At 47.3% G+C, this 21,042-nt stretch overlaps 1 protein-coding gene and 1 long non-coding RNA gene across 7 annotated transcripts in view; one reads left to right on the top strand and one right to left on the bottom strand.

Annotated features, from left to right (window-relative positions):
- The window catches only part of SIM1 (single-minded family bHLH transcription factor 1), a 70,272-nt gene extending 57,283 nt beyond the window's left edge, over window positions 1-12,989 (bottom strand). The window contains exons 1-3 of one of the 6 annotated variants that reach the window (XM_023530940.1): window positions 12,883-12,989; window positions 11,127-11,741; window positions 1,580-1,662 (exon numbers count right to left, since the gene is read on the bottom strand). In XM_023530940.1, coding sequence (XP_023386708.1) covers window positions 1,580-1,662; window positions 11,127-11,301 — 258 coding nt within the window. In that variant the 5' untranslated portion in view covers window positions 11,302-11,741; window positions 12,883-12,989. Of the gene's footprint in view, window positions 1-1,579; window positions 1,663-3,242; window positions 3,329-11,126; window positions 11,742-12,196 lie in introns of those variants that run through there. The other 5 variants (XM_011360729.2, XM_011360728.2, XM_011360727.2 and 2 more) reach the window with 5 other exon arrangements.
- Window positions 12,990-13,053: 64 nt separating this feature from the next.
- LOC111740112 lies at window positions 13,054-15,945 on the top strand. Its single transcript, XR_002780466.1, has 2 exons — window positions 13,054-13,155; window positions 13,554-15,945. It is a non-coding gene; the product is annotated as an uncharacterized LOC111740112 (long non-coding RNA).
- Window positions 15,946-21,042: the final 5,097 nt, after the last annotated feature.

The raw sequence follows: 21,042 nt of genomic DNA, 5'->3' as shown, positions 1-21,042 counted from the left end.
GTAAGCAATATCATCTCCATCAGGCCCAAAGGTCCCCTTCTCAGTGAGGTCCTCTCCCACCATCCCCATTTTAAATGGCACCACTCAAACACAGCCTTCCTCCTTCTCTTCTTATTTTTCTCCACAGCACCTATACCACCTGTTACATTACACAGTGTACCTGTGTGGGTTTGCAAGGCTACTCTCCTTAGAATGTAAACTCCATGAAAGTAGGGCTTTCTGTAAGGCACACAGTTGGCCCTTCTATATTTGTGGAATGAACAAGGTCAGGTAGGATGAGAGATGAACATCTTATGCTACATATCAAAATGTGGTGGAGCCTGTGCTGAGCACATGGCTTGGGAGAGATGCCAGACTGCAGGGTTGTGGCAGTGAGGGAGGTGGGGTGAGTGATGGAAATTGAGGGTGTAATTAAGTCTTATGAGAAGTTTGGGATGAAGAGGAACAGACTGGGCAAAAGTCAGAGGGGAGAGGGGTTATTTGGGTTTTGTTCTCTTATTTATATTGATGAGGGAAATTAACTGGTAATATGGAAAGATTGGGAGGTCAGTTGTTGGGAGATAACTGATGGAAGTGGTCCCTGAGAAAGGGGACAGGGGGACAGCACCTTTCTAGTTAAATTCAAAAGTATGGAGGCCAGGCCTGCTAGAAAATACTCGATCAAGGCCTTTTTTTAACTCTATGAAACTAAAATTTCTTTGGCCTTTGGGATTGAGGAAGGGATGGAGTAGCAGTAGGACAGGAAAAGTTGTGGCACTCCAGCCACGGGATGCTGCTCAGGCTTAGCTCACCAGCAAGAAGCAGCTCAAATTCCTCCATGCTGCCTGCTTAGGTTTGAGGCTCCTATCTGAGGAGCTTGCAGTGGACTTGAATAATAAGGTGATGCAGGGTGGGAGACAAGTGTCAAGCCTAAAAATGCCAGCGGGAGTTTTACTATTTTAAATATTTGCTAGACGACTTAAGCGGGCAACGGGCATTTTAAAACGGTGTACACTGCAAACAACGCGGTAATGGGCGTCTGCACATTGGATAAACTCACTACCTGGGGAGGTGTATGTGTGTGGCTGAGGGTCTGCACAGGGTCTGGGTTGGCCGGGGGTTGTGGCGTATGGAGAGTGAGGAGAGAGCCCAGGAATTACATAGAGAGATGAAACGAGTTGCAGACGCAGCTGGATCCGGAATGTGTGAGCTTAAAGCATTGACGGGCATTTCTACCAGATTTCCCTATTTCCTGTGTAAATCCTTCATTTTGGACGGTTTTGTAGCCCGGCCTCAGCAGCTTGGTCTGGGGGCGCTGTGGTTCCCTGGGTCGAATGGTGTCAAATGGCGTCCCATCCCTGGGTTCAGCGGTCCTTACTGAGACTTTGTAGGGCTTCCTTCCAAACTCAGTGTGCCTATTGTCACCTCGCCTCCCTCTCTGCCTCTCGAGGCGCTATCTTCACCCAGTGAGGTTAAGAGCTAAATCTTTTTTAACTTTGGAGAAGCTGCGGGAAGGCCGCGTCTGGGCCGGACCCCAGGCGCGGGGCCAGGCACCCGAGACCTCGAAGCACATGCGCCGCCAGGAGGCCCGCGCCAGTACCTGGAGCAGATGAGAGCCCAATTCGCGGCCAACGTTGTCCAGGGGGCTGGTCCGACTTGAGTGGCCCCACGCCTCTCCGAGCCCTGTGGAGACACAGAGACACCCTTTAGCGATGGGACTCTGACCCGGCTGGCAGTTTGAGACTAGTCTCAGACTTATGTCATACACACAAGGTCGCACACTTGACCAGATGCCATTGGGGCTCCTCCACCCCTCACTCCCCACCTGGACAGCAAGGGATGGGAGCAGGTGAACTTTGGCCCTACCCCCTCAGCCTCTAAAGCGTTGAATGGAATTCAGACTCCCTCAACCGGAGGGGCTGGGCCTTCTCAGGGAGGGCAGGACCTGGCTGAGCAATTCAGTGGCAGGACCCAAAATGTCCCAGTCTGGGGACAGCCTTGTCTGAAGGGATCCCCGATACTGCACCCCGGCGATAACCATTGCGTAGGTTCACTGGTGAGGGGTGAGGGACACTATTTCTCACCCAAAGTTTCAACATCATCCTTATCAGGAGGTCTAAGATGTTCACACATCCAGCGAATGTTGCTGTGCACCTGGAGTGACCTGAGGCTGAGGGCCAGGTCCAGCTGGTCCCCGGCGGGCTTTCTGATTGGCTGCGGGGCTCCCCAGCCATTTTCCTTCCCCCGGCCTCTGACTTTAAGCCCTTTCAGAAAAATCCGTTTGCTTGAGGATGGTTTCCAGCAGCAACACCTGCGCAATCCTTCTTTCTCTACCTTTTCCCTTCTAACCCCAGCTTCATATATCCTAGACTCACGACATCCCTCAAAAACGCACAGCTTTTTTGAAGCCAGCTACTTTCAGGTGCTAACAACGTTTTAGCAATATTTCCATGACCTTCTGGATATACAGAATTAGTCAGTTTCTCTACTTTCCGGGTGTCATCCATTAACAAAGACAGCCCCTTCTTCTCCTTGATGCTATCATGTTAAGATCTTTCCAGGCTTTGCCACAAATCATTTTCCGGTGATGCCTAAACCGTAAAATTCTCAGATGTCTGCGGCTGATTTTTAAAAAATTAATGTGGAGCCTGCTATAGTACCTGTTTGCAGAAAGAAAATTAAAAATAAGGCAGAAGAAATTTGCCCAGACTGAGGTTAAACTACTTAACGGATAATATCGTTGAACAGTGTTGCTGTTGAAATTGATTTAGCTAAGTAAACTGTTTTATGCTTACACCATTAAACAAGATTTAACATGACCAAAAAAAAGGGGGGGGGTGGTTTGCCGATTTACTGGGGTATGGGGCAAATTAGTATGAAGCACACAATGACAAAGACACTTGCATAGGGTCGGGGGCGGATCTTTCAGAATAAAACATGGAATTGGACTCTTAAAATGTGTTGGCCAGGAGCTGCTTCCTAAGTAAATGATCAAAACCCTGGTAACGAGTAACCGTGAGCGCCCCTTAAGCTCAAAACGGGTGTTTCTGGGTGTTTGCACATCTAAATAAATCTAACGATTTCCCCACCACTCTGCAAACACTGATGCTCCCCTCCTGCTCCAGGACTCTCCTCCCTCCCTCGTGTCTCCTCAACCTCTCCTGCCTCTTTAGCCCGCCCCAGTTTTCCTCCCCAGAGTGACTCCACTACCCTGAGCCCTGTGATCCTCCTAGACCATTCGGGAGGGGCTTGCCTATACATACCCCTTCGCCTGTCACGTTCCCTTCGCTCCTTCCGTCTCAGTCAAGCTATCCTCCTTGTTTTCTGGCTTGACGTGCTTTTTTTTTTTTTTTAAATCCCCGCTCACACATACCCATCCTGAAGAAATGGCAGGAAGGGTTGGTAAAGGAGACCACAATGGGGAAAGGGGAAAGGATCATGCTGGGAGAGCCGGGGATGCCGTGGGCCTAGCCCGGGCCTGAGAGCCCAAACCTCCTCTGGGGCGAGGGACCTGGCAATCCGGTACGCGGGGCTGACCGAAGCCGCGTAGTGTCTGGAATCAGGTCTTTTGCAGCTCCCCAAGGGTGCAAAGCTTACACTTGGGGCCAACAAATGTCTTTATTCTAAAATTATGACGGTCCCCCAAAGCGTCTGAAAGACGTCGGAGATCGGCCTCCGGACCCGAATCATCTGAAAATATCTCAAACTGGGCTGGGGGTTAAGAACTGGTTCCGAACTCCGGCGCCTGCCTCGGCTGTTTGCCGCCTCGGGTTGCGGCCTCATTAGTATGCGCCTACGGGGGAAAATAAGACTTCCCCACTGGTTAATAAACAGCCGGCCTGCACAGTTAACAGGGGCCTCCCTCGCCCTCTCCTGTCCCCCCACCCCCACCTTTTGAGGAACCTTTTGCTTTCACGGAGCAGTGCCTTCTCTTTATGTTCCGGGTCGAAATCTCCGTCACACGGTTATGTCTGGGTTAATGTTTTATAAGGGACTGGCTGCCCTCATCTACCTGCCGGGCTTTCCTGACCTAATACTAGGGCTCAGCTCGCCCTTCAGCCTGCTCAGGACACCTCCTGAAATCTGGTCATGGGTTCCGCCTCCGAAAATCCAGGAGTGGGCCAGCTACCCCTCTCCCCGGACCCCATCACCTCCTGCCTGCGGTGACACGCTCCCGCACCCAGTTTCAGTTGGCGAGGGGAGTAAGCTGAGATTTCGTTTCTGCACTTGACCTACCGCAGAAAATTCGCAAATCCTTCGATTGTCTGTTTAAAATGAGGAGGAAACCAGCTCCCTTTGCGGCAGGATTACAGTGGGAACAAGATCTAAAGATTCTCTTGTAATTCGGTGAGGCCGAGGGAACGGGGTTTTGCAAAGGAGAAAAGGAGCTCTGTGAGGGAGGCGATAACTAAATCGGGTTTTAGACAAAAGGATTTTCCCCAGCTAAAGTGGCCGAAGACAAAAGAAAACATAATCTATTTTGGAAGATTTCCAAGATATGCTACATTAACCTTAGCAGATAAATTTTGCTTCTCCCCGCCCCCCTCTTCCCTTAAAGTCTGGTTTATCATATTTACATAAGTAGTATTACAAGGGATGTATCTATTATGGATCTAAAGGGCTAGCTCACATTTCATGTGAAAACCCCGGGCGAAGTTTCACTGTTGCTTTACCCTCAGTGCGCGGTGGAGCCATTTCCATTTAAATACCCCCTGACCCAAGGATTACCTCAATGGACTGACTGCATGGGTTTTGTAATTTCCTGAAAATGAGATTTCGATTTATAAAACAAGAAACCAATTAGTAACCAAATGAGGCGAAGTAGATCCACTAAAATTGACCTAATCCCACAGGCACAATTTAGGCCCGTTCTTGGCGAATGAATGATGAGCCACAGTCTAGCTTGAGCTCAAAGCATCATCCAGCTGTGTTATTGCAAGCAGCAAAAATAAATTGATCAAGCTTTTCCTTCGGAATGAATTTCATACCCTTGACAAAATATAGATTACAGACCCGGCATCATAGCCTCCTTCACTCATACAGGAAAAGGAGGAAGAGAAGAGCTTCTTTTACAATTCTTCCCTCCCCGCCCCCCACGCCTTTTAATAAACAAATACTATCGCGATAGAAATGTGTCCTTGTAGTTGTTCCTGGGAATCTTCATTTCCCAGACGAATCGCTACATGCCTTTTAGGCAACATGTTGGGGTCTGTAGGAGCTGTCCCATGACCTGACCAGAACTTGGCGACCGAAGTGGAAAAAGCCCTTCGAGACCGTGCTTCTAATTTCCGTCCCCGAGGGATCTGTCTCAGCCACTTGGGTTTTCCGCAGGGCCCGGTTTCCTCTCTGAGTGCTCACTTTCCAACCCTTTCCCTAAACCCAGCAACCAAGACGCCTTCGGGCTCCGGGAGCCGCAGCGGCTGGGTTCTCTGGGGAAGAGAGGGACGCAGTTTGGGCTCCCTTAGCCGAGACCGAACTCCTGGAGTCGCCAGTGGGTAGAGGCTGCTTCATGCACCTGGGCGTACCCACTCCCATCTCCAGCACTGGGGTCCACTCCATTCGCGGCCCTCTTCAGTCACCTGGCGGGTGTGGCTGACCTCCCAACGGCGTCGGTGGACGCGCAGCAGCCTGGGCCCCGCAGCGTGTGGCTGCACTCAGCAGCGGCAGTGTGTGCCGTGCCCTACCCTGCCTGCCTCGGGTATCCCAGCCTGCGCTGCTGGAATCCACTAAAATTAGTGTAAATCTGGGGTGGAGGCTCTTTATTGCCTTCGTTGTGCTCTGGCCCCCAAGCTAGGGCTTCCCGGTCGGGATCGAGCCTGCCGGCCAAGCTGGCTGCCAGTGGCGCCCGAGCCCGCCGAGAGAGAACGCGAACTGCAGGAACTAGAGACAGGCCGGGTTCAGCCAGGTCCCAACTAAACTGTGGGACGAAAATGCACGCGGGTTTGACAAGAGTGCCCTGCTTGGCGACTAAAAGGGGTCAAGAGGTGTCGCCAGGACGCTGGGCCTTTGAGTGTGGCCGGGCGGGGCGATGCCACGATCCCGAAGCAGGCACCGGCGAGACCGACGTGGCTGCCTCGCGGCATAGGCGTATCTCACGTCGGTTCTGCTTGGATCGGGACTCCAGCCGTTGCACAACCGCTTGCTCGGGCGGGATCTAGGCTTAAGGGTTAGACGACAGCCGGTTCTTGGGGCAGTGGCCCAGGCAGCACTACGAACGGCGGGTGCACGAGGCAGGCGGGCGGAGACGTCCTCGAACCCTGGGCGGACAGTGATCTCCTACAGCAGAGAGTGAGGAGTCACCGTGCGGAGGCCTCTAGCTGCCGCACAGTGGAGTGCAGCCACCCGAGCGAAGGCAGGCGGGGTCTCAGACTGCGGCCTCGGGGAGAGAATGGGCCGCCCGGGGCGGACCTGGCCGGTCGGCCGCAACAACATGCTTCTCCCCGCTGCGTGCTTTTTCCATGTGCGAGGCGTGGTAGAGGCTTCGACAGCCCCTACAAGGTCGCTGTTCCTGGTCTGGTCCTAGCCATCGAGGTCTAGCGACTTCGTTGCAGGAGCTGCCTGCGGGATGGAGCTACCTGCGGAAGGTTTCCTACGCTGTTCTCCGACGCGGTTTTAGTACTTTCTGATTAGCGGGCCCATTGCTAAATAATTGAAAGTTCCCATCCCCCAAACAAAAATTTAAATTCCATGGATCAGAGACTGACCATGGGTGGACAGCTAAAATCGTAATGCGTTAGCTGGGTCCAAATCTCATTCTCATGAGAAATACCTGGGCCGACAGAAAAATGAGGCAAGAATTCACGGGCTTGAATTCTGTTTGCATTTGTGTCTGCAAAAGCTCGAAGCTGCCAAGATTTCTGCAGAATTGAAAAATAACTCCCGAGAAATCACGTTTTCCTCTGGAAAATTTAACCTAATTTTAGTTTCAGGTGGGTGATTGTACCCTGCTTAAAAGCATCTTGCCATAGCTTATGATTCTGTTTCTGTTGGGTTTTGTTGTTGTTGTCTTATTAGTGATCCCTCTGTTTAAAGAAAAAAAGGGTTTTTTTCCCCCATTGATCTGATCTACAATTTCTAGCACATAAATCTACCTTGCAAATGCTGTGCATGGAGTTTAGTTCTGCACTCTACATTTTAAGTCAACATCAAAACTGGAATTAAACAGAGAAAACCAGCGTGGAGCATAAACTGTGCTTAAAGGCTTTTAAATGAGAAAAACTTCTGTAAGAAAATAAACATGGAAACCTAATGCTCAATCATTTCCCCAAGCAGCAAGGAAAACAGCCTTAAATCACCCATCCACGTGGGAAATGGGGCCTCTTTTTCTCTTTCAGTTCTCAGCCTCAAAAAAATATAAGGCGATTAAGGATTTCAATCTCGAGGTGAATATTATAAAAAGGGTCTGTGGAGATTTGTTTAATCGTCTCTGTCCTTCCAATCTTTATAGAGACTCCTGCACAGTTACTAATTTCAATTCTGTGATCATTTTTATTTTCCCAAGGTATCTTGAGAATGAAATGGTAGTGTGATGTTACCCCGATTTTGAATGGCTATAAATTTGAAAACATGTCTAAGGTAATTCTGTAAGCCACTTCGCCTCCCAGTGAAAACTATTATATCTGGATAACAAATACGTATTTCTTCTTAGTTAAATTTGTCCCATTTTGCACACAAATAAAGTCACATCATCTTTTTTTTTTTTAATCCCGTCTTTCAGCCTTTGATAACACCAAAGACATATTTCTAGATGCCTCAACTTTTCCTTTGCAAGGCTTTTTTGGAATAGGCTATGTTGCCAATTGGGAGATATGCAGTTTAAATGATTTCACAGTAATCTTCCCTGAGTTTTTTTTTTTTTTAACTATGAAATCTCCAATCTAATGCTTTATTCTTAATTATTGCAGGCATTTATATCCCAGCCTTCTATTCTCTCTCCCATTTTTCTTCAACAGCTCGATTGTTCTATGCAGATAAATAAAAGCCGAAGTTTACCCACAGACAAGAAATCTACTAGAGCCTGGGGGAAAAAATGTATTCAGCAAATTCGGGAGGAGGGGAATTAGCTATAATTTAGGATTTAAAAAATTTTCAAATATAAGTATGGACAATTTTTATTGATTTAAACCATTTGACATTACAAGGTATTACAGATGAAATGTATATGAGCAAAAACTGGAGTTTTACGTCATTATGCCTATAAGATGTTACCAGATGTACAATTATTTTAGATTATATGCCTTGCAAAATCCATGTTACATGTAATAGAATGCTTTCCATTATGAAATAACTATCCCATTTTAAAAATAAAATTTTTTTGAAGACCTACTATGTGCTAGGATGGTGGCAAGACAGACATAAAAATGAACTTTATCTTCAAATTCTTTTTACTTCTCATCGCTAAAAAAGATTACCTCCATATAAAGTGCTCAGTTTCTCCCACTGCCATGGACCCCTTCCCTTCAGTCAACAGCTGAACCTAAATTTGGCACCCTCTGCAGGTGGTGCCTGTTTCCACTTGTGAGTATATCACTCCTTTAAAAGCTGTTGGATTTTTGTTGTTGTTCTTTAATATTTTAAGGTCTGTGTTTGGGTTTTGAATTTTTGAAGCTAATCTTTTCTAAAAATTAAAACCTCATCCTAGGAGCCAGCTGTTCGGATGACCCTGTCTAACTCACCGGGTGGAGGACTCGAGTGAGTTATGAGCTCAACAGTAGCTGGAGAAATAAATGATGTGCCCAGAGTTCACACATCGTCCATCCCCTCCTCCCCATAAACTCACACTCATCCGCAGAAGGGAGAGGAGGGAGGAGCTCGGGGCCCAGAGTTCGGGAGGAAAGTGAGAGGCGCTGCAGAAAGCACAGTCGCCTTTAAAGTAGCCACAGGGGACCGACCTGGCCACCAACGAACTCCTGCGGGAATCTTCACCAGGACACTCTTTTAAAATAACAAGTTGGCTGAGTTTACTTTTTGTTCCTCCTATTTACTTATCGCGCGATTTATAATTTGTGGAGTTAGCACTTAAATAAGAAAGCTTGCTCTCTTAAAAGTAAAACCAAAACAAGACCAGCTCGCTCCCCTCCCGGCCGCGTCGCACGACACAGAGGAGAGCCCTGGCCCCGCGACTCCCCCGGCACTCCGGTCCCTCTCTGTGCCCTCCCGGAAACGCCGACCCTCTATTCTCTTCCTCCGGCGATTACTCGCAGCCCCACAAGCAACACCATATGCTTCTTCTGATCAAACAGCGAGTGACATCGGCACCGATAATTGACGAGACCCGCTAGAAATCACGGAGAAAGGGAGCCCACTGAGATCGCAGGGGCTGACAAATCACTGCTAATAATCCTGTTAGGAACAGCGCGACCAGCGGAGTTCGCAATAGCTTTATTTTTATAAAGTAGGCGCTGACAGTATTAAAGACAACGAGATCTCTTTTTTAAACAAAAGGCAGTGTAGCATCACTGTAATTTTCCCACCAGCCGTTCTCAGCAGTTTGAATGGAAAGTATGGCTTTTAAATATATGAGTTCTCCCTCCTTTTTTTCTTCCTTCCTCCCTTCTTTCCCTTTCTTCCTTCCTCCTTCCTTTCCTTCCTTCCTTCCTTCTTTCCTTCCTTCCTTCCTTCCTTCCTTTCATTTTTTCTTTCTTTTTCTTTCTTTCTTTCTTTCTCTTTCTTTCTTTCTTTCTTTCTTTCTTTCTTTCTTTCTTTCTTTCTTTCTTTCTTTCTTTCTTTCTGTTTCTCTCTCTCTCTCTCTTTCTTTCTAAAAACTTTTCAGGTACTTTAGGTTTTTATTCCTTTCTTCCTGTGATTTCCAGAGTCAGATGAGATTATTCACATAACTGCTTTAAGACAAAACAACTCACACTACTTATAGTTTGAGGGTAAAAATAAACTATAATTTGAAAGTTTTCCTTTTAGTGTCCTTTTGAACTTTGGTTCAAATAATAACTTTTAGTCAAGATCAAGCAAAGTGAAACTCCAAGCCAAATGACTATTTTCTTCCCCTCTATTTCCTTGAGAGACAACAACAAACTCCAAACATCCAAAATCAACAATAACATAAACCTCTCCTGGTCAAATAAGAAGTTCTGGTTGGTAAATAAACAGGGTTCTTTCTCCTAGATTTTTTTTTTTTTTTTGTATTCTCTCCTTTACATTTCTAAACAGTCCTCCCCCAAGGAAAGACATATCTAAAAAGTACATATTTTTAATCTGGCCATGTTCCTTGAATGTGGGTAAAGGAAAGGATGGAGAAGTGGAAGAGAGTCGTGTCCTCTTCCCAGTGAGTATAAGAGGTTTTATACATAAGAGTGTTTTGTGAAGGCTCTTCTGTCCTCACACAGTGAATCTTCATAATCTAAGTACACATTTTAAATCATGTCAACAGCTCAACTATTTTAACTTTTAGGCCTTATAAGACAATTTTTCCAGAATCTGCTTGCCAACCTGCCACCTAGAAGATATTTTCTAAGTAGGCTAGCCATCTTGATTCAATCTTATGTATTTGGGGGCTGGCCTATTATCTCAGAGATAGTATCAAGCCCAGACATGTGAATCACAAGCCTCAGAGTTAGTTTCAGAATCTGTGAATGTCTTGCAAACTCAAAATAAATTTGCTATATGCAGTCAAGAGACTGAGTAAATTTAGGATATATTTGTTCATGAATATGCTTGCTCCTCATTTGCAGAATTATAGACATACAGAGAAATAATTATCTGGCTTATTTAGCTCTTACGTACACGGGTCTATCTATACATAGCAAAAATAAAAGAATTTGGCAGTGTTCCGGCTTTCTAATAGATACAATTCAAATGAGAGGAATAAAAAAAAAGAAAGTCTTGTTTGGATTAGTAGTACTTTCAATTGAGCCCAGTATCTGAAGTGTTGACAAAAGCACTGTTGGGCTGCTTCCCAACCAAACATATCTGATGGACTGAAGAAAAAGTATTAATGGGGAACTAGAAAGCCTCAAAGGCAAAGGGGATTCTATCAGAGAGGTCCTCAGTCAAGCAGCCATGCTAAACTTCCCTTTGCAGAGTGTATGCAAGTATGAATGTACTTCTCTGCCCAGTGGTGTGGGCTCACTCACTGGCTGGCAAATCCCCTAACCCTTCTGCCTTTGAAATTCCATCTGGGCAAAGTCACTTACCTTCTGGGAACACTACTCTCATTTTGAGATAGCTGGTCGTGAGTCTGATTATGGATGCTTTGTCCAGCTGCGAGGTGATAGCCGAGGGCAAAGGTAGTAATTTAGCCAGTTCATAAAATTCACTGTTTTCCTTCTCCCTCCTAGTCCGGGCAGCATTTTTGGACTTCTCTTTCATTGTGTCTCGTTCCCCCTTTCTTCTTACAACATGAGCTCCACAGATTCATCCAAAACCAAAAATAAACTTTCAATTAGAGATCATATTTGGCAAAAATATAAAGCATACTTTACATGAAGAGACTGAAGTCTTTGCTTCAGTGTATTGATGGTGGTAAAAGACCAACGCGGCGAACAAAATAATTTCTTTAAAAATACGGTATGCGAGTAGAGGAAAGTCGCTGATCCAGGGCAATCTGGGCAATTTTAAGAGTCTTCGGTTATCAAATACCGGCGAGACTCCTGAAGAGCCAGCCTTTTCTTCTGTTTCGCGCTGTGAATCCCGGTCCTCGAGAAATCGACATAATAATCCCCGACGTTTGCTCTTCAGTCCCGTGGCATTTGAGGCGGCTCCGATCCCCTTTGGGGAGAACGGGAAAGCCGGACGACTCTTTCAGACCACTGTGAAGACAACAGCATCAGAGCGTAAGAGATCGGCTCCACAATCACTTATGCCCTCGCCTGAATTCTGGAAAGGGCCTCATCGCGCCTCAGCTTTCCTCGGTGTTTTGTTTTGTTTTGTTTTAAATATGAAGAAATCAGCAGAGAAACTGAGCCCCTTGCAAATAATGCTCGCATTCCCTCACCCATGCCAGCCACATTCTCCAGCCCCCTAGGAAGTTGCCCAGACGACAAAACGCCAATTTTTGAAGACCCTTAGGAGATCCCTGGCCTCTGGTGCCCGTGCCCGCGCCGGAGCCAGGCACACGTCCCAGGAAAGCAGGTTTCCACAAATCCAAATTCCTCCACAGCGCTTCGGCCGCCTTTCAGTCCTTCTACTTTGGCAGATCTGGAACTTGGTTACCTCTCTAACTAGGGTCTCAAGTCTCAAGGATTACTCAAAAAGTGGCACTTACACATCAAGTCCCTCGGGACTCCCGAGGCGACCCAGCGCACTCCCTGCCCAGCAGGGGCGGCAACACGCCGGGCACTGCAGCGCCAGGTTAACAGGTGGCACATTCGCGACAGCCCTCACAGGCACCGGGGGGTAGAATGCAGTCCGGCCCCTCTCCCTGAGCTGCAGAGCTGCGGTGCCGCTGGGCAGGCGCAGGTTGTCTTCCGCTTCACCTACCTTCAGTCCCCGCTGGTGGCAAAGGGTGCGGAGACGCCCGCCTCTTAATTGTATTCATGTCTAGGGTCCAACTAAGCAATTCCGCGGGCCTCTCCGCTCCCCACCGGCAGAGAGGAGCAGAGCGCGCCCTGGCTCCCTTTTCTCTCTCTTGGTTGTGAATTGGGGGAGGGGTGCGTGGGAGAAGGAGGGGGATGCAGGCTTTGGAACAAGTGAGGTGGTTTTAGAATCCTCCTCCTCGGTAGTTGCTACGAAGCCAGCATTATTCCTAATTGGAAGCCGAAAACGCCCCCTTGTAACTTCTTTATACCTTAAGGGGTTTAGCTTCAACTTCACTCCCGGGCTCTCTCTCTCCCGCCTTCCCTTAATGCCACTCACAAACCTCCTCGCCTCCGATTGGCCCGGTGAGCCCCGGGGCGCGGCGCTCATTGGTCCACCGAGTTGAGTGACGCGAACACGCCCCGCACTGCTCACCGCGCGCCCCCGCTCCGGGCTCGCAGCCTTACTACCCGCGTGGCCGCTGCGTTCCTAAAGAGCCACGGGCACCCGTGTTGGCGCTGCCCGCAGCAGCTGCTGCTCCCGGCCTCCAGGGCCCTGCGGGCAAAATGTGCAGGAACCGCGCTTCCTGCTATCCTGGGAGTCGAGTGGCGAAGCAGTCAGTCCCAGCACCAACCCCGTAGTGCCAGAGGTGCCCGCGCCCGGGCCCGCGGCGGTCAGGCCAGGGGGCTCGGGCTCCAGGCTGGTGAGGTAGGGAGTCGCCCAGGCTGCGGGCGTGGTTCTTCCGAGGGCCGACACGGCGGCCACGCCCTTCCCGCGGGCGTGCGCGGGGCCCTTGGCGTGCTGGGGCCGATGTTGGGCTTTATTTTTCTTCTTCATGGCCTCTGAATCCACAGCGACACCAAATTCATCGCCAGAGGAGATAAATATACCTGTCTCTCAATCCCAAAGAGGAGCCTCTTTTTCAAAGTGGGTCGAGTTTGGGGCTGATTGACTCACCATGGAAAGCTCAATCGTGGAGTTTTCCTCTGGGGAGCAGATGGAGGCTAGGGGAAAGAAGTTACATGTCAGGCCAAAACTGAATTAGATGTCTCACACATTCCGTTATCTTAAATGTCAGTGAAGATTTTTGTTGGATTTTGTTTCAGAAAACAAAAGTCCAACATGAATATTCCTTACAGACGGGATACAGTACGCGTGAATGAATTTTACGACATTCAATATTCCCCAACAGGAGCCGTTTAAACAAACGCTCGTAAGTACTACTGACAATTTCTTAGAGACCTTCTGATTTGAATCGCCTTCTCTCTTTCTTCTGAGGAAAGACAAAAGATAGCAACGGGGAAAAGTTGACTTGTTGACCAACACAATTTTTGCTGCTTGCGAGTCACTCCCTACAGATGTGATTCCCCTCTTGTTTTTGATGCTGCTGGTGACCATGATTCAGTTCCCTGAGGTGCGCTTGGAGGCAGTTCTTTCCTTGGCCATAAAAGAGGGTGAGAACACCAGTAATGTTGCACTCGTCTACTCCTTTGTGGTGCTAATTGCCGCTGAGAAAACACATACTCTGAAGAGGAGTGTGTGCTATTCTGCTGAGGTTCAGAACAACTTTAAGAGTGTTTGTTCAAAAATACAGACATCTGCTACCTCCTTTGCCGCCCAATGGCAATAAGCTCGCAGAACGACAACGGGAGCTTTCTGGGGCTATTTACACATCTGGGAAACACCTGGCAAGAAGAAGTGAACATTCTGGATAGGAAGAAAGAATAAAAAAAGAAACAAGATTTTGTAGGTGTTTCAAAACTGGAATCCAGCTAATGGGCTATAAGAGTCATTTCTCCAGAGGCTGTAGCCACTCAGAGACCTGGCTCTGGGTGGTTTCAACCAAGTGATGCACTTTTAACAAGAGATGAGTAGGAATACAGAGATGAACTGTGGCTCCCTTATAGACAAGATTCCAGAAAGCCCAGATAAGATCAAGTAACTACTACATGTAAAGAGAGGAGGTTTGTGTTTGCAGAAGGGGAAAGAATCGTCCATGACCCTTCTTCTCCCTACCTCCAACCTGGACAGGTATTAGGAGAAAAAAATGGAACTGACAGGCGAAACAATGACACTTTAGGGGTAAGAAGAGGTTTTCTATACCGACTGTGTTCTAGAAAGGATTTGCATTAAGTCTGCGGTTGCTCTAAACCCTCTCTTTATCTCAAACAAGTGCAGGTATTAGTGCTTTTCAGGGCTCTGAAACCTTTGTCCACGGCAGGAATTCTCTGGGGGATCAGGTGGTGCCGGGCTCCACATACAGAGTGCGTTTCACCTGGAAGAAATGCCGTGTTTCGCCTTCAGAAGCAAGATGGGCAAAATGAGTATGGAAGTCCTCACACCGAAAGCGATGTCCTGGAGAGCCAGGCGGGCTGTTCCAGCGTCCCAGTGAAGATCAGTTGTCGATGAACCGAGTAGATGTCGTTTAATAAACAAAGTGAATGCACGGCCATGTGGTGACGGCCCCCTCACTAAGTCCTCCGCACACAACTGTCTGAGCCGAGTTTACCCAGAGAGTGAATTAGCATGGCGACGTAACACCTGTTTTTCTAATCTTTGAACCTAGACTGGAGCCGGAATGTGGCTCCTTCACTCCTCCGCCCGGGCGCAGGGACTCGGCCTCACACCCTCCCCGCGACCCCGCCCGTCGGCCCCGCCCGCGCCTCCTGCCAGCCCCGGGCGTGAACGGGACCCTCAGGTGCCTCCCTGTGTTCTGGAATTTGTATTAGTCTTTAGCATGAGAAATTTTAAGTAAATTTCTTGGGGGCTAAAAGGCTAATCCTATCCATCTCTTTGTCAACATAAGGGAGAAAGCCCCAGAACGGAAAGAGACGGGTTCACTCGACCCACCAACACCAAATAGGAATCCTCAGGGCGTCTAGGCCTCGGTGCGTGCGGGTGTCTCAAAATGTAGCCCTGTATACGGCCCGGAACAGGATCCTAATGAGGGAAGAAACCGGAACCCATCCAGAAACAAACATCTTGCTTTTCCACCACCACCTCCAAGGAGGGCAAACAGCCTAGAGTAACAGCGACATTGTGCCCCTGGGAGCCTCTTCCATCTCCGGGGCGACCCCGGATGCTACCGGCATGGAGCCCGCCCTGAACCAGTCAGGATACCACCACGTGCAGGAGCCCAAGGATCTAGTCCGAGAGCAAGGCGTGCCCGCCCTGGCGGATCCTAGGACCACCTCGCCAGTATGCCGGGAACCAAGAGGAGGTTGCCTCTGAGGATCACCTGACTCATTCCAACATCAGGCAAAGTCCAGACTCAAGAAGCTGAACCCTTGGTTTATAAAAGAACAAGGGAACGCCCAGCCGAATTCCGGTGCAAACCGCGGAGCCGGGTTTCAGCGCAGCCGGCCGAACCCCGGCGTGTTGTGGTGCCGGCCTCTGATTGGGCAAGGACTGATATTCTGCCTTTTGGCAACTCCTCTCTGCAGCCTGATGCTTGAGCATCTTATCAAAATTATAGTGATTTCTGTCTCCGCCCCCCCCATATACTTTCTTGTTTTTTACAGACTGCTAACGACGCGCACGTTGTACATCACACATACGCACTTGTACGAGGCACATAGGCACTGATTTTACACAGTGGCCAAGGGCAGGATGAAGGTGGTCACTTAAATATCTCAGTATGTTATATCTAGATGTTCACTCTCTACCACTGGAAAAGGAAATATTAATATCTAGGGCAATACTGCCGTTTTACTTCTTCCATGTATATAAAGGAATCCTACTCTAGCTCCGTTTCATTACCAGATTTAGACGTTGTGATGTCCAGACAGAACAAGAACCCGTTACAACTTTGACCCGGTGGGGCCGGTGTGCTAGAAAACAAAGGCTAGGAGAAACCTCCAAAAAAAATAGGGCCATATTTAATATTTTTAAATTGCAGTAAATATTTTTTTGGTCAGGACGTTTTGGAGAGTGTAAGATATTTTGTGAAAACAAAACAAAAACAACCCTCTTCTGAGGTACTGCTTCTCAGGCACCTGCCTGAATTGACCATTGAAATGTCCAAAAAATTAACTTGAGTGGTTACACACACACACGCGCGCGCACACACACACACACACACACACACACACACAAAGAAAAAAAAAGGGAAGAAATAAAATGCACCAACTTGAAAAACAAGAGTGGCAAATGCAAGTAAAGATATTATATACTTTCTCTAAATATTCTGGATAATATATTTTCCACACAGATTTTGAAACCTAGCCTAATATACCTTGAACTGGTCGCTGAGAAACCAAAGTGCTTCATAAACTGCACATTTTAAAACAACTGGAAAACTCTGATGCTGCTCATTCTGAGGGCAGGAAACAGTGGGTGCCTGCCGCTCCGGGCGTGGGCACTTTTCACACTTTTCCTTTCCAGAAATCGAGTTTTGGATGATGTATATGTGTAAATTCAGCAAAGCTGAGCACAGGAGCACAACCAGGTGTTCAAAATCTGAAGATTAACATTGTTTTGCGACTTCGGGCTGAAAAACACTTGGATTCCTAAGGCCAAATTATGCTCTGAGGGCACAGGATCTCCTGCCAGGCCGGGGCTAGTGAGTGGGGGCGGGGTGGCCGGAAGCTTGCAGAGTGGTGTCAGTGGCCTGAAAAGGGTGAGGGGCATCATAATTGGGTAGATCCAGAGGGCATGTCCTTCACTCTTTCCAGCTTGGAGAGCCTTTGAATTAGGTTTCTGGAGAGTTTCTCCTTTTGAGCCCCAACTTTGTGCCCAGGGACCAGTGTACCCAGGGACTGTGCCGCGAGCGCCTGAACCCAGTAGTCCTCCGCCTTCTAAGAGGAGTGGGTAAGGCAGTCTCTTGAGGCTGATCACGCTAATCCATAAACAAATGACTGGCTTCCAGACCTGGCCGAGCCTCAGGGTCACCTGGGGTGAGGGGGTGGCCAAGTGCTGCTTTTTAATATAGACCTTCAAGCCCCACTCTGACTAGGAATCGGAAATGCCTTTTGGGCGGGGAGTTGGCATTCCGTAAGTTTCGGGAGGGAAGGGGTGGTTTTAGCACCAAGCAGGTCTCGCAGCGGCGGGAGCGAGTTGAGAATGAGCTCAAAGCGAGGGGCGCGGCCGCTGCCTCGCACTACGCGAGTGAGAAGGCGGGGACCCGCCCTGAGACGCAGAGGCTTAACTCAGCTACAGACGCCGCCTGACCAAAGTCGCTGTGCCTCTGGGCACGGAGCCTCGAATAGCTGCTGCCTGCGCCTGCCCTCCTGGCGTCACCCCAGGATCCTAGGAAGTACCCCTGTGCTCGCCGGGGCCTTGGACCAAATGCCTCGGGCGTCTGCAGCACATTCCTGAGTCCTACCCTCGATCGACTCATCACCTCTGGGCCGGAGACGAGGGAATCTGCCCTTGAAAATCTGGGCACTGTTGCTCCTAGCTCGGTCGTTTTGGAATTTGAGCTTGCATGAGAATTGCCTGGAAGGGCTATTAAAACAGATTGCTGGCCCCCACTCCCAGAGTTTATGATTTAGCAGAGCTGAGGTGAAACTCAATAATTTGCCTTTCTAACAAGTTCCCAGGTGATGCCCATGCTGCCAGTCAGGAAACCACACTTTGAGAACTGTTGCTTTAGTCTGCGTTTTCACAGCTTGTCTTTGAAGAAGAACTGTCAGTAGGGAGAAGATTTGAAGTGATAGTCCTGCTATTGGAAGACCCTGTGCTCATGGCATCATATAACTGTCTAGTTGAGGCCTAGGGGTGAGGCTTATGGCTCTGATAGTATGGATGGGAATCCCTGAAGATGGGTCATTCCTGCCCCTTTGGAAAGAGGATGATTGCCTCAGTGTGAGGGAGAGGAAGCGCCCCAAACCCAACCAGGCCACCCTTTAGTGGATAACTTGTCCTCAGAAAGGCAGGAAGTGCTCAGGGTAACCCCAGAAGTTTCCAGGGTTCGAAGATTCTGATGTGGTTACAGAGAAAACCAGAGGGTTGAGTCAATCGACCAGTGGTAGGGCATGTTGAAAAAAATAGCAGATAATTATCCATTCTCCTTTTGGGCCCTGAAAACCTTCCCTAATTTTGCCAGAGGACTTAAGCATAAAGGGCCCTAGATGTGTATGGTGATGGCAGCAGTTCCTGGAAGAAGGGGCCTTGCCTGTGTGCATTGGGCCTGTGAGGTTTAGATCTCCGCTCAGATGGCAAGTGCTTCCTCCTGTGTAGGGCCACATTAGGACATCACGCTTTTATCAGTCCTTTGGGCACTTTCGTCATGCTTTCATGGGCCTTTCTCCATAAAAAATATTAAAGGTAAATTTTACGACTATGTTAGTTAAAAGATGAATGTAATTCAGGTTGGATTCATTATCATATACTCATTATTCTTATATTTATTTTTTTTCTTCTAATTGTAAAAGAAATTAAAACATTTTGTGGGCCTGTAAAACTATCATGAGCCCTAGGCACTGTGCCTGTTGTGACAAATGGATGTCAGTGCTGCTCCTAGGCACAACATGGGAAAATGGGGATGCTAGGCGTGCCTTTTTCCAACTGTGGCTCCTAAGCATTATTAGGAAATCTGAAGAGAGTTTTGGTACAAGAATATCTATAAATGAGTCACGGCTCTACTCTGGTATGAAACTGGTCAGTGCATCAGTGCTCTCACTGCAGAGACCCCCCATCCAGCTTTAGTTATGTCTGAGGTGTGACCCTAAAGCAAGGTGGAAAATCTAAAGAGATTAGGTTACCAGCACCATTTCTTATCTTAACCTCTGGCCTGCTTGTTCTTTGTTGTTGTTGTTGTTGTTGTTCTTCTTCTTCTTCTTCTTCTTTTTTTTAACCTGGATAGCAGGTTATTAAGTAAAATTCAATTTTAAAATGCTGTGCAAACCAAGCAAATGCATCTTTGGGCTGCCAGTTGGCATCTGCTGCTATACAACTATTTACTTTCTTATTATCTTTTTTTTGAGTTGCTTTATGCATATTCAAGCAAACATCAAGCTTAATATTTTACGCGCTGTTCTGTACCTTGATTTTTTACACTTGCCATAACAGCTTCCTCATCCTTCTTTTTCCTAAACATCTGCATACATTCTAGTTTAAGAAAATAGTAGTATCACTTATTTAACCTGTCACCTACCGAGGGCATTTAGGTTGTGTCCTATCATTGCTATCACACATAATGCAGTGATAAATAACACTATACGCATGTCATTTACCTGTGTACAAGTGTAACCACTGGCCAGATTTCCCATAAGTGGAGTTGCTAGGTCAAGGGTATGTGGATTTCCACTCCTAATAGATATTGCCAAGTTGCCCACCACAGGAGTGCTAATTGACACTCTCACCAGCAGTGTGGGAGAGTGACTGCTTCCCCCACAGCTTTGCAATAAAGCGCTTAATAAATCAGTCTATTTTTAGGCTGATTGTTTTTCTCTTATTATGGAGGTTAAACAACTTTTCATCTGCCTAAAGTCCTTTCGAATGTCTCTCCTGAGGGGAGCCCACTAGAACATTGGAGACAATCGGAAACACAGGGGCAAGGTTCTGGAATCATCTACCAACATTTTTTTCTCTCATATAAAACATATAATACTCTTTAAAGCAAAATACAGAAGATAAATATGCAAACATAATTTTAATGTGTCTTCATTTAACAGATCTCCTGACTAATTATGCTATATTATATTGTACATGTGTTAAAATAGTTGTTAATTTATGGATTCTGTATGTTTTGAAATTCAGTTGTCCCAAGTTGATATTTGATCAACCTGTTTTGTATTTTACCTACAAACACATGGGGCCTTTATTACAAAAACAACTCAAGTATTAACATATGCCAGCCAATCACTTCTCATGATTTAAACAAATAATTTGGAGGAAACAAGGGGATAAATTCATCCTCACAGCAGTTTCACAGGAGGAAAAGCTATAATGTTCTGGTTAAGAATCTAAAAAAAAAAAAAAAAATGATACATAGGAGAACAGAGGAAAATAAGTGTACTGCAAATGTGCAGCCTATCATGGTTCAGATCTGCTTTAATATTTATTTTCACTCCTGGAGATCCGATAACTTGTTTGTGAAGATAAAAGTCGTGTGATAAGCCATCATGTATTCTCCCTGAATAATCAGAAGTCACAGAAGAGAAATCATGATAGCAAAGGGATTGTTTTACTACAAAACAGACAGCAACATAAATGTGTGTTCAAGGTGATATTAACTCTGTTTAAAATTTTTAATTTTTTTATTCATTTTAGGGCTTGAGTGTATGAGAATTATTAGCATAGTTTTATAACAGATGGCTCACAGGCTTGTGCTCCCGTTCTTTCTCTTTTTTTTTTGCTCTCTCTCTCCCTGCCCCTCTCTGCCCTGCCTCCCTATAAGAAAGACATGATAATGAGAAACTATTCCAGCAGGAGGAGCTGGTTTAGAAACAAATGGATTCCATGGCAACTCCTGACTCCACATGACTTCTGATAACCGGCATTTCAGTTGGAAATTGCCTATGTGATATTCTGTCCAACGCTGGTGCTTTACGTGGGGTTTTCCCTAGTTTACATCTCAGAAACGGAGTCTTAACCTCCAGTTTCATGAATAGGCAGCAGCAGCAGCAGCAAAATGTCACTACCTGTAACCAT

Source organism: Pteropus vampyrus, unplaced genomic scaffold (assembly GCF_000151845.1).
Source record: "Pteropus vampyrus isolate Shadow unplaced genomic scaffold, Pvam_2.0 Scaffold58, whole genome shotgun sequence".
Lineage (NCBI taxonomy): Eukaryota > Metazoa > Chordata > Mammalia > Chiroptera > Pteropodidae > Pteropus > Pteropus vampyrus.
The sequence above is the reverse complement of the archived record's forward strand: the minus strand, read 5'-3'. Positions and strand labels throughout refer to the sequence as shown.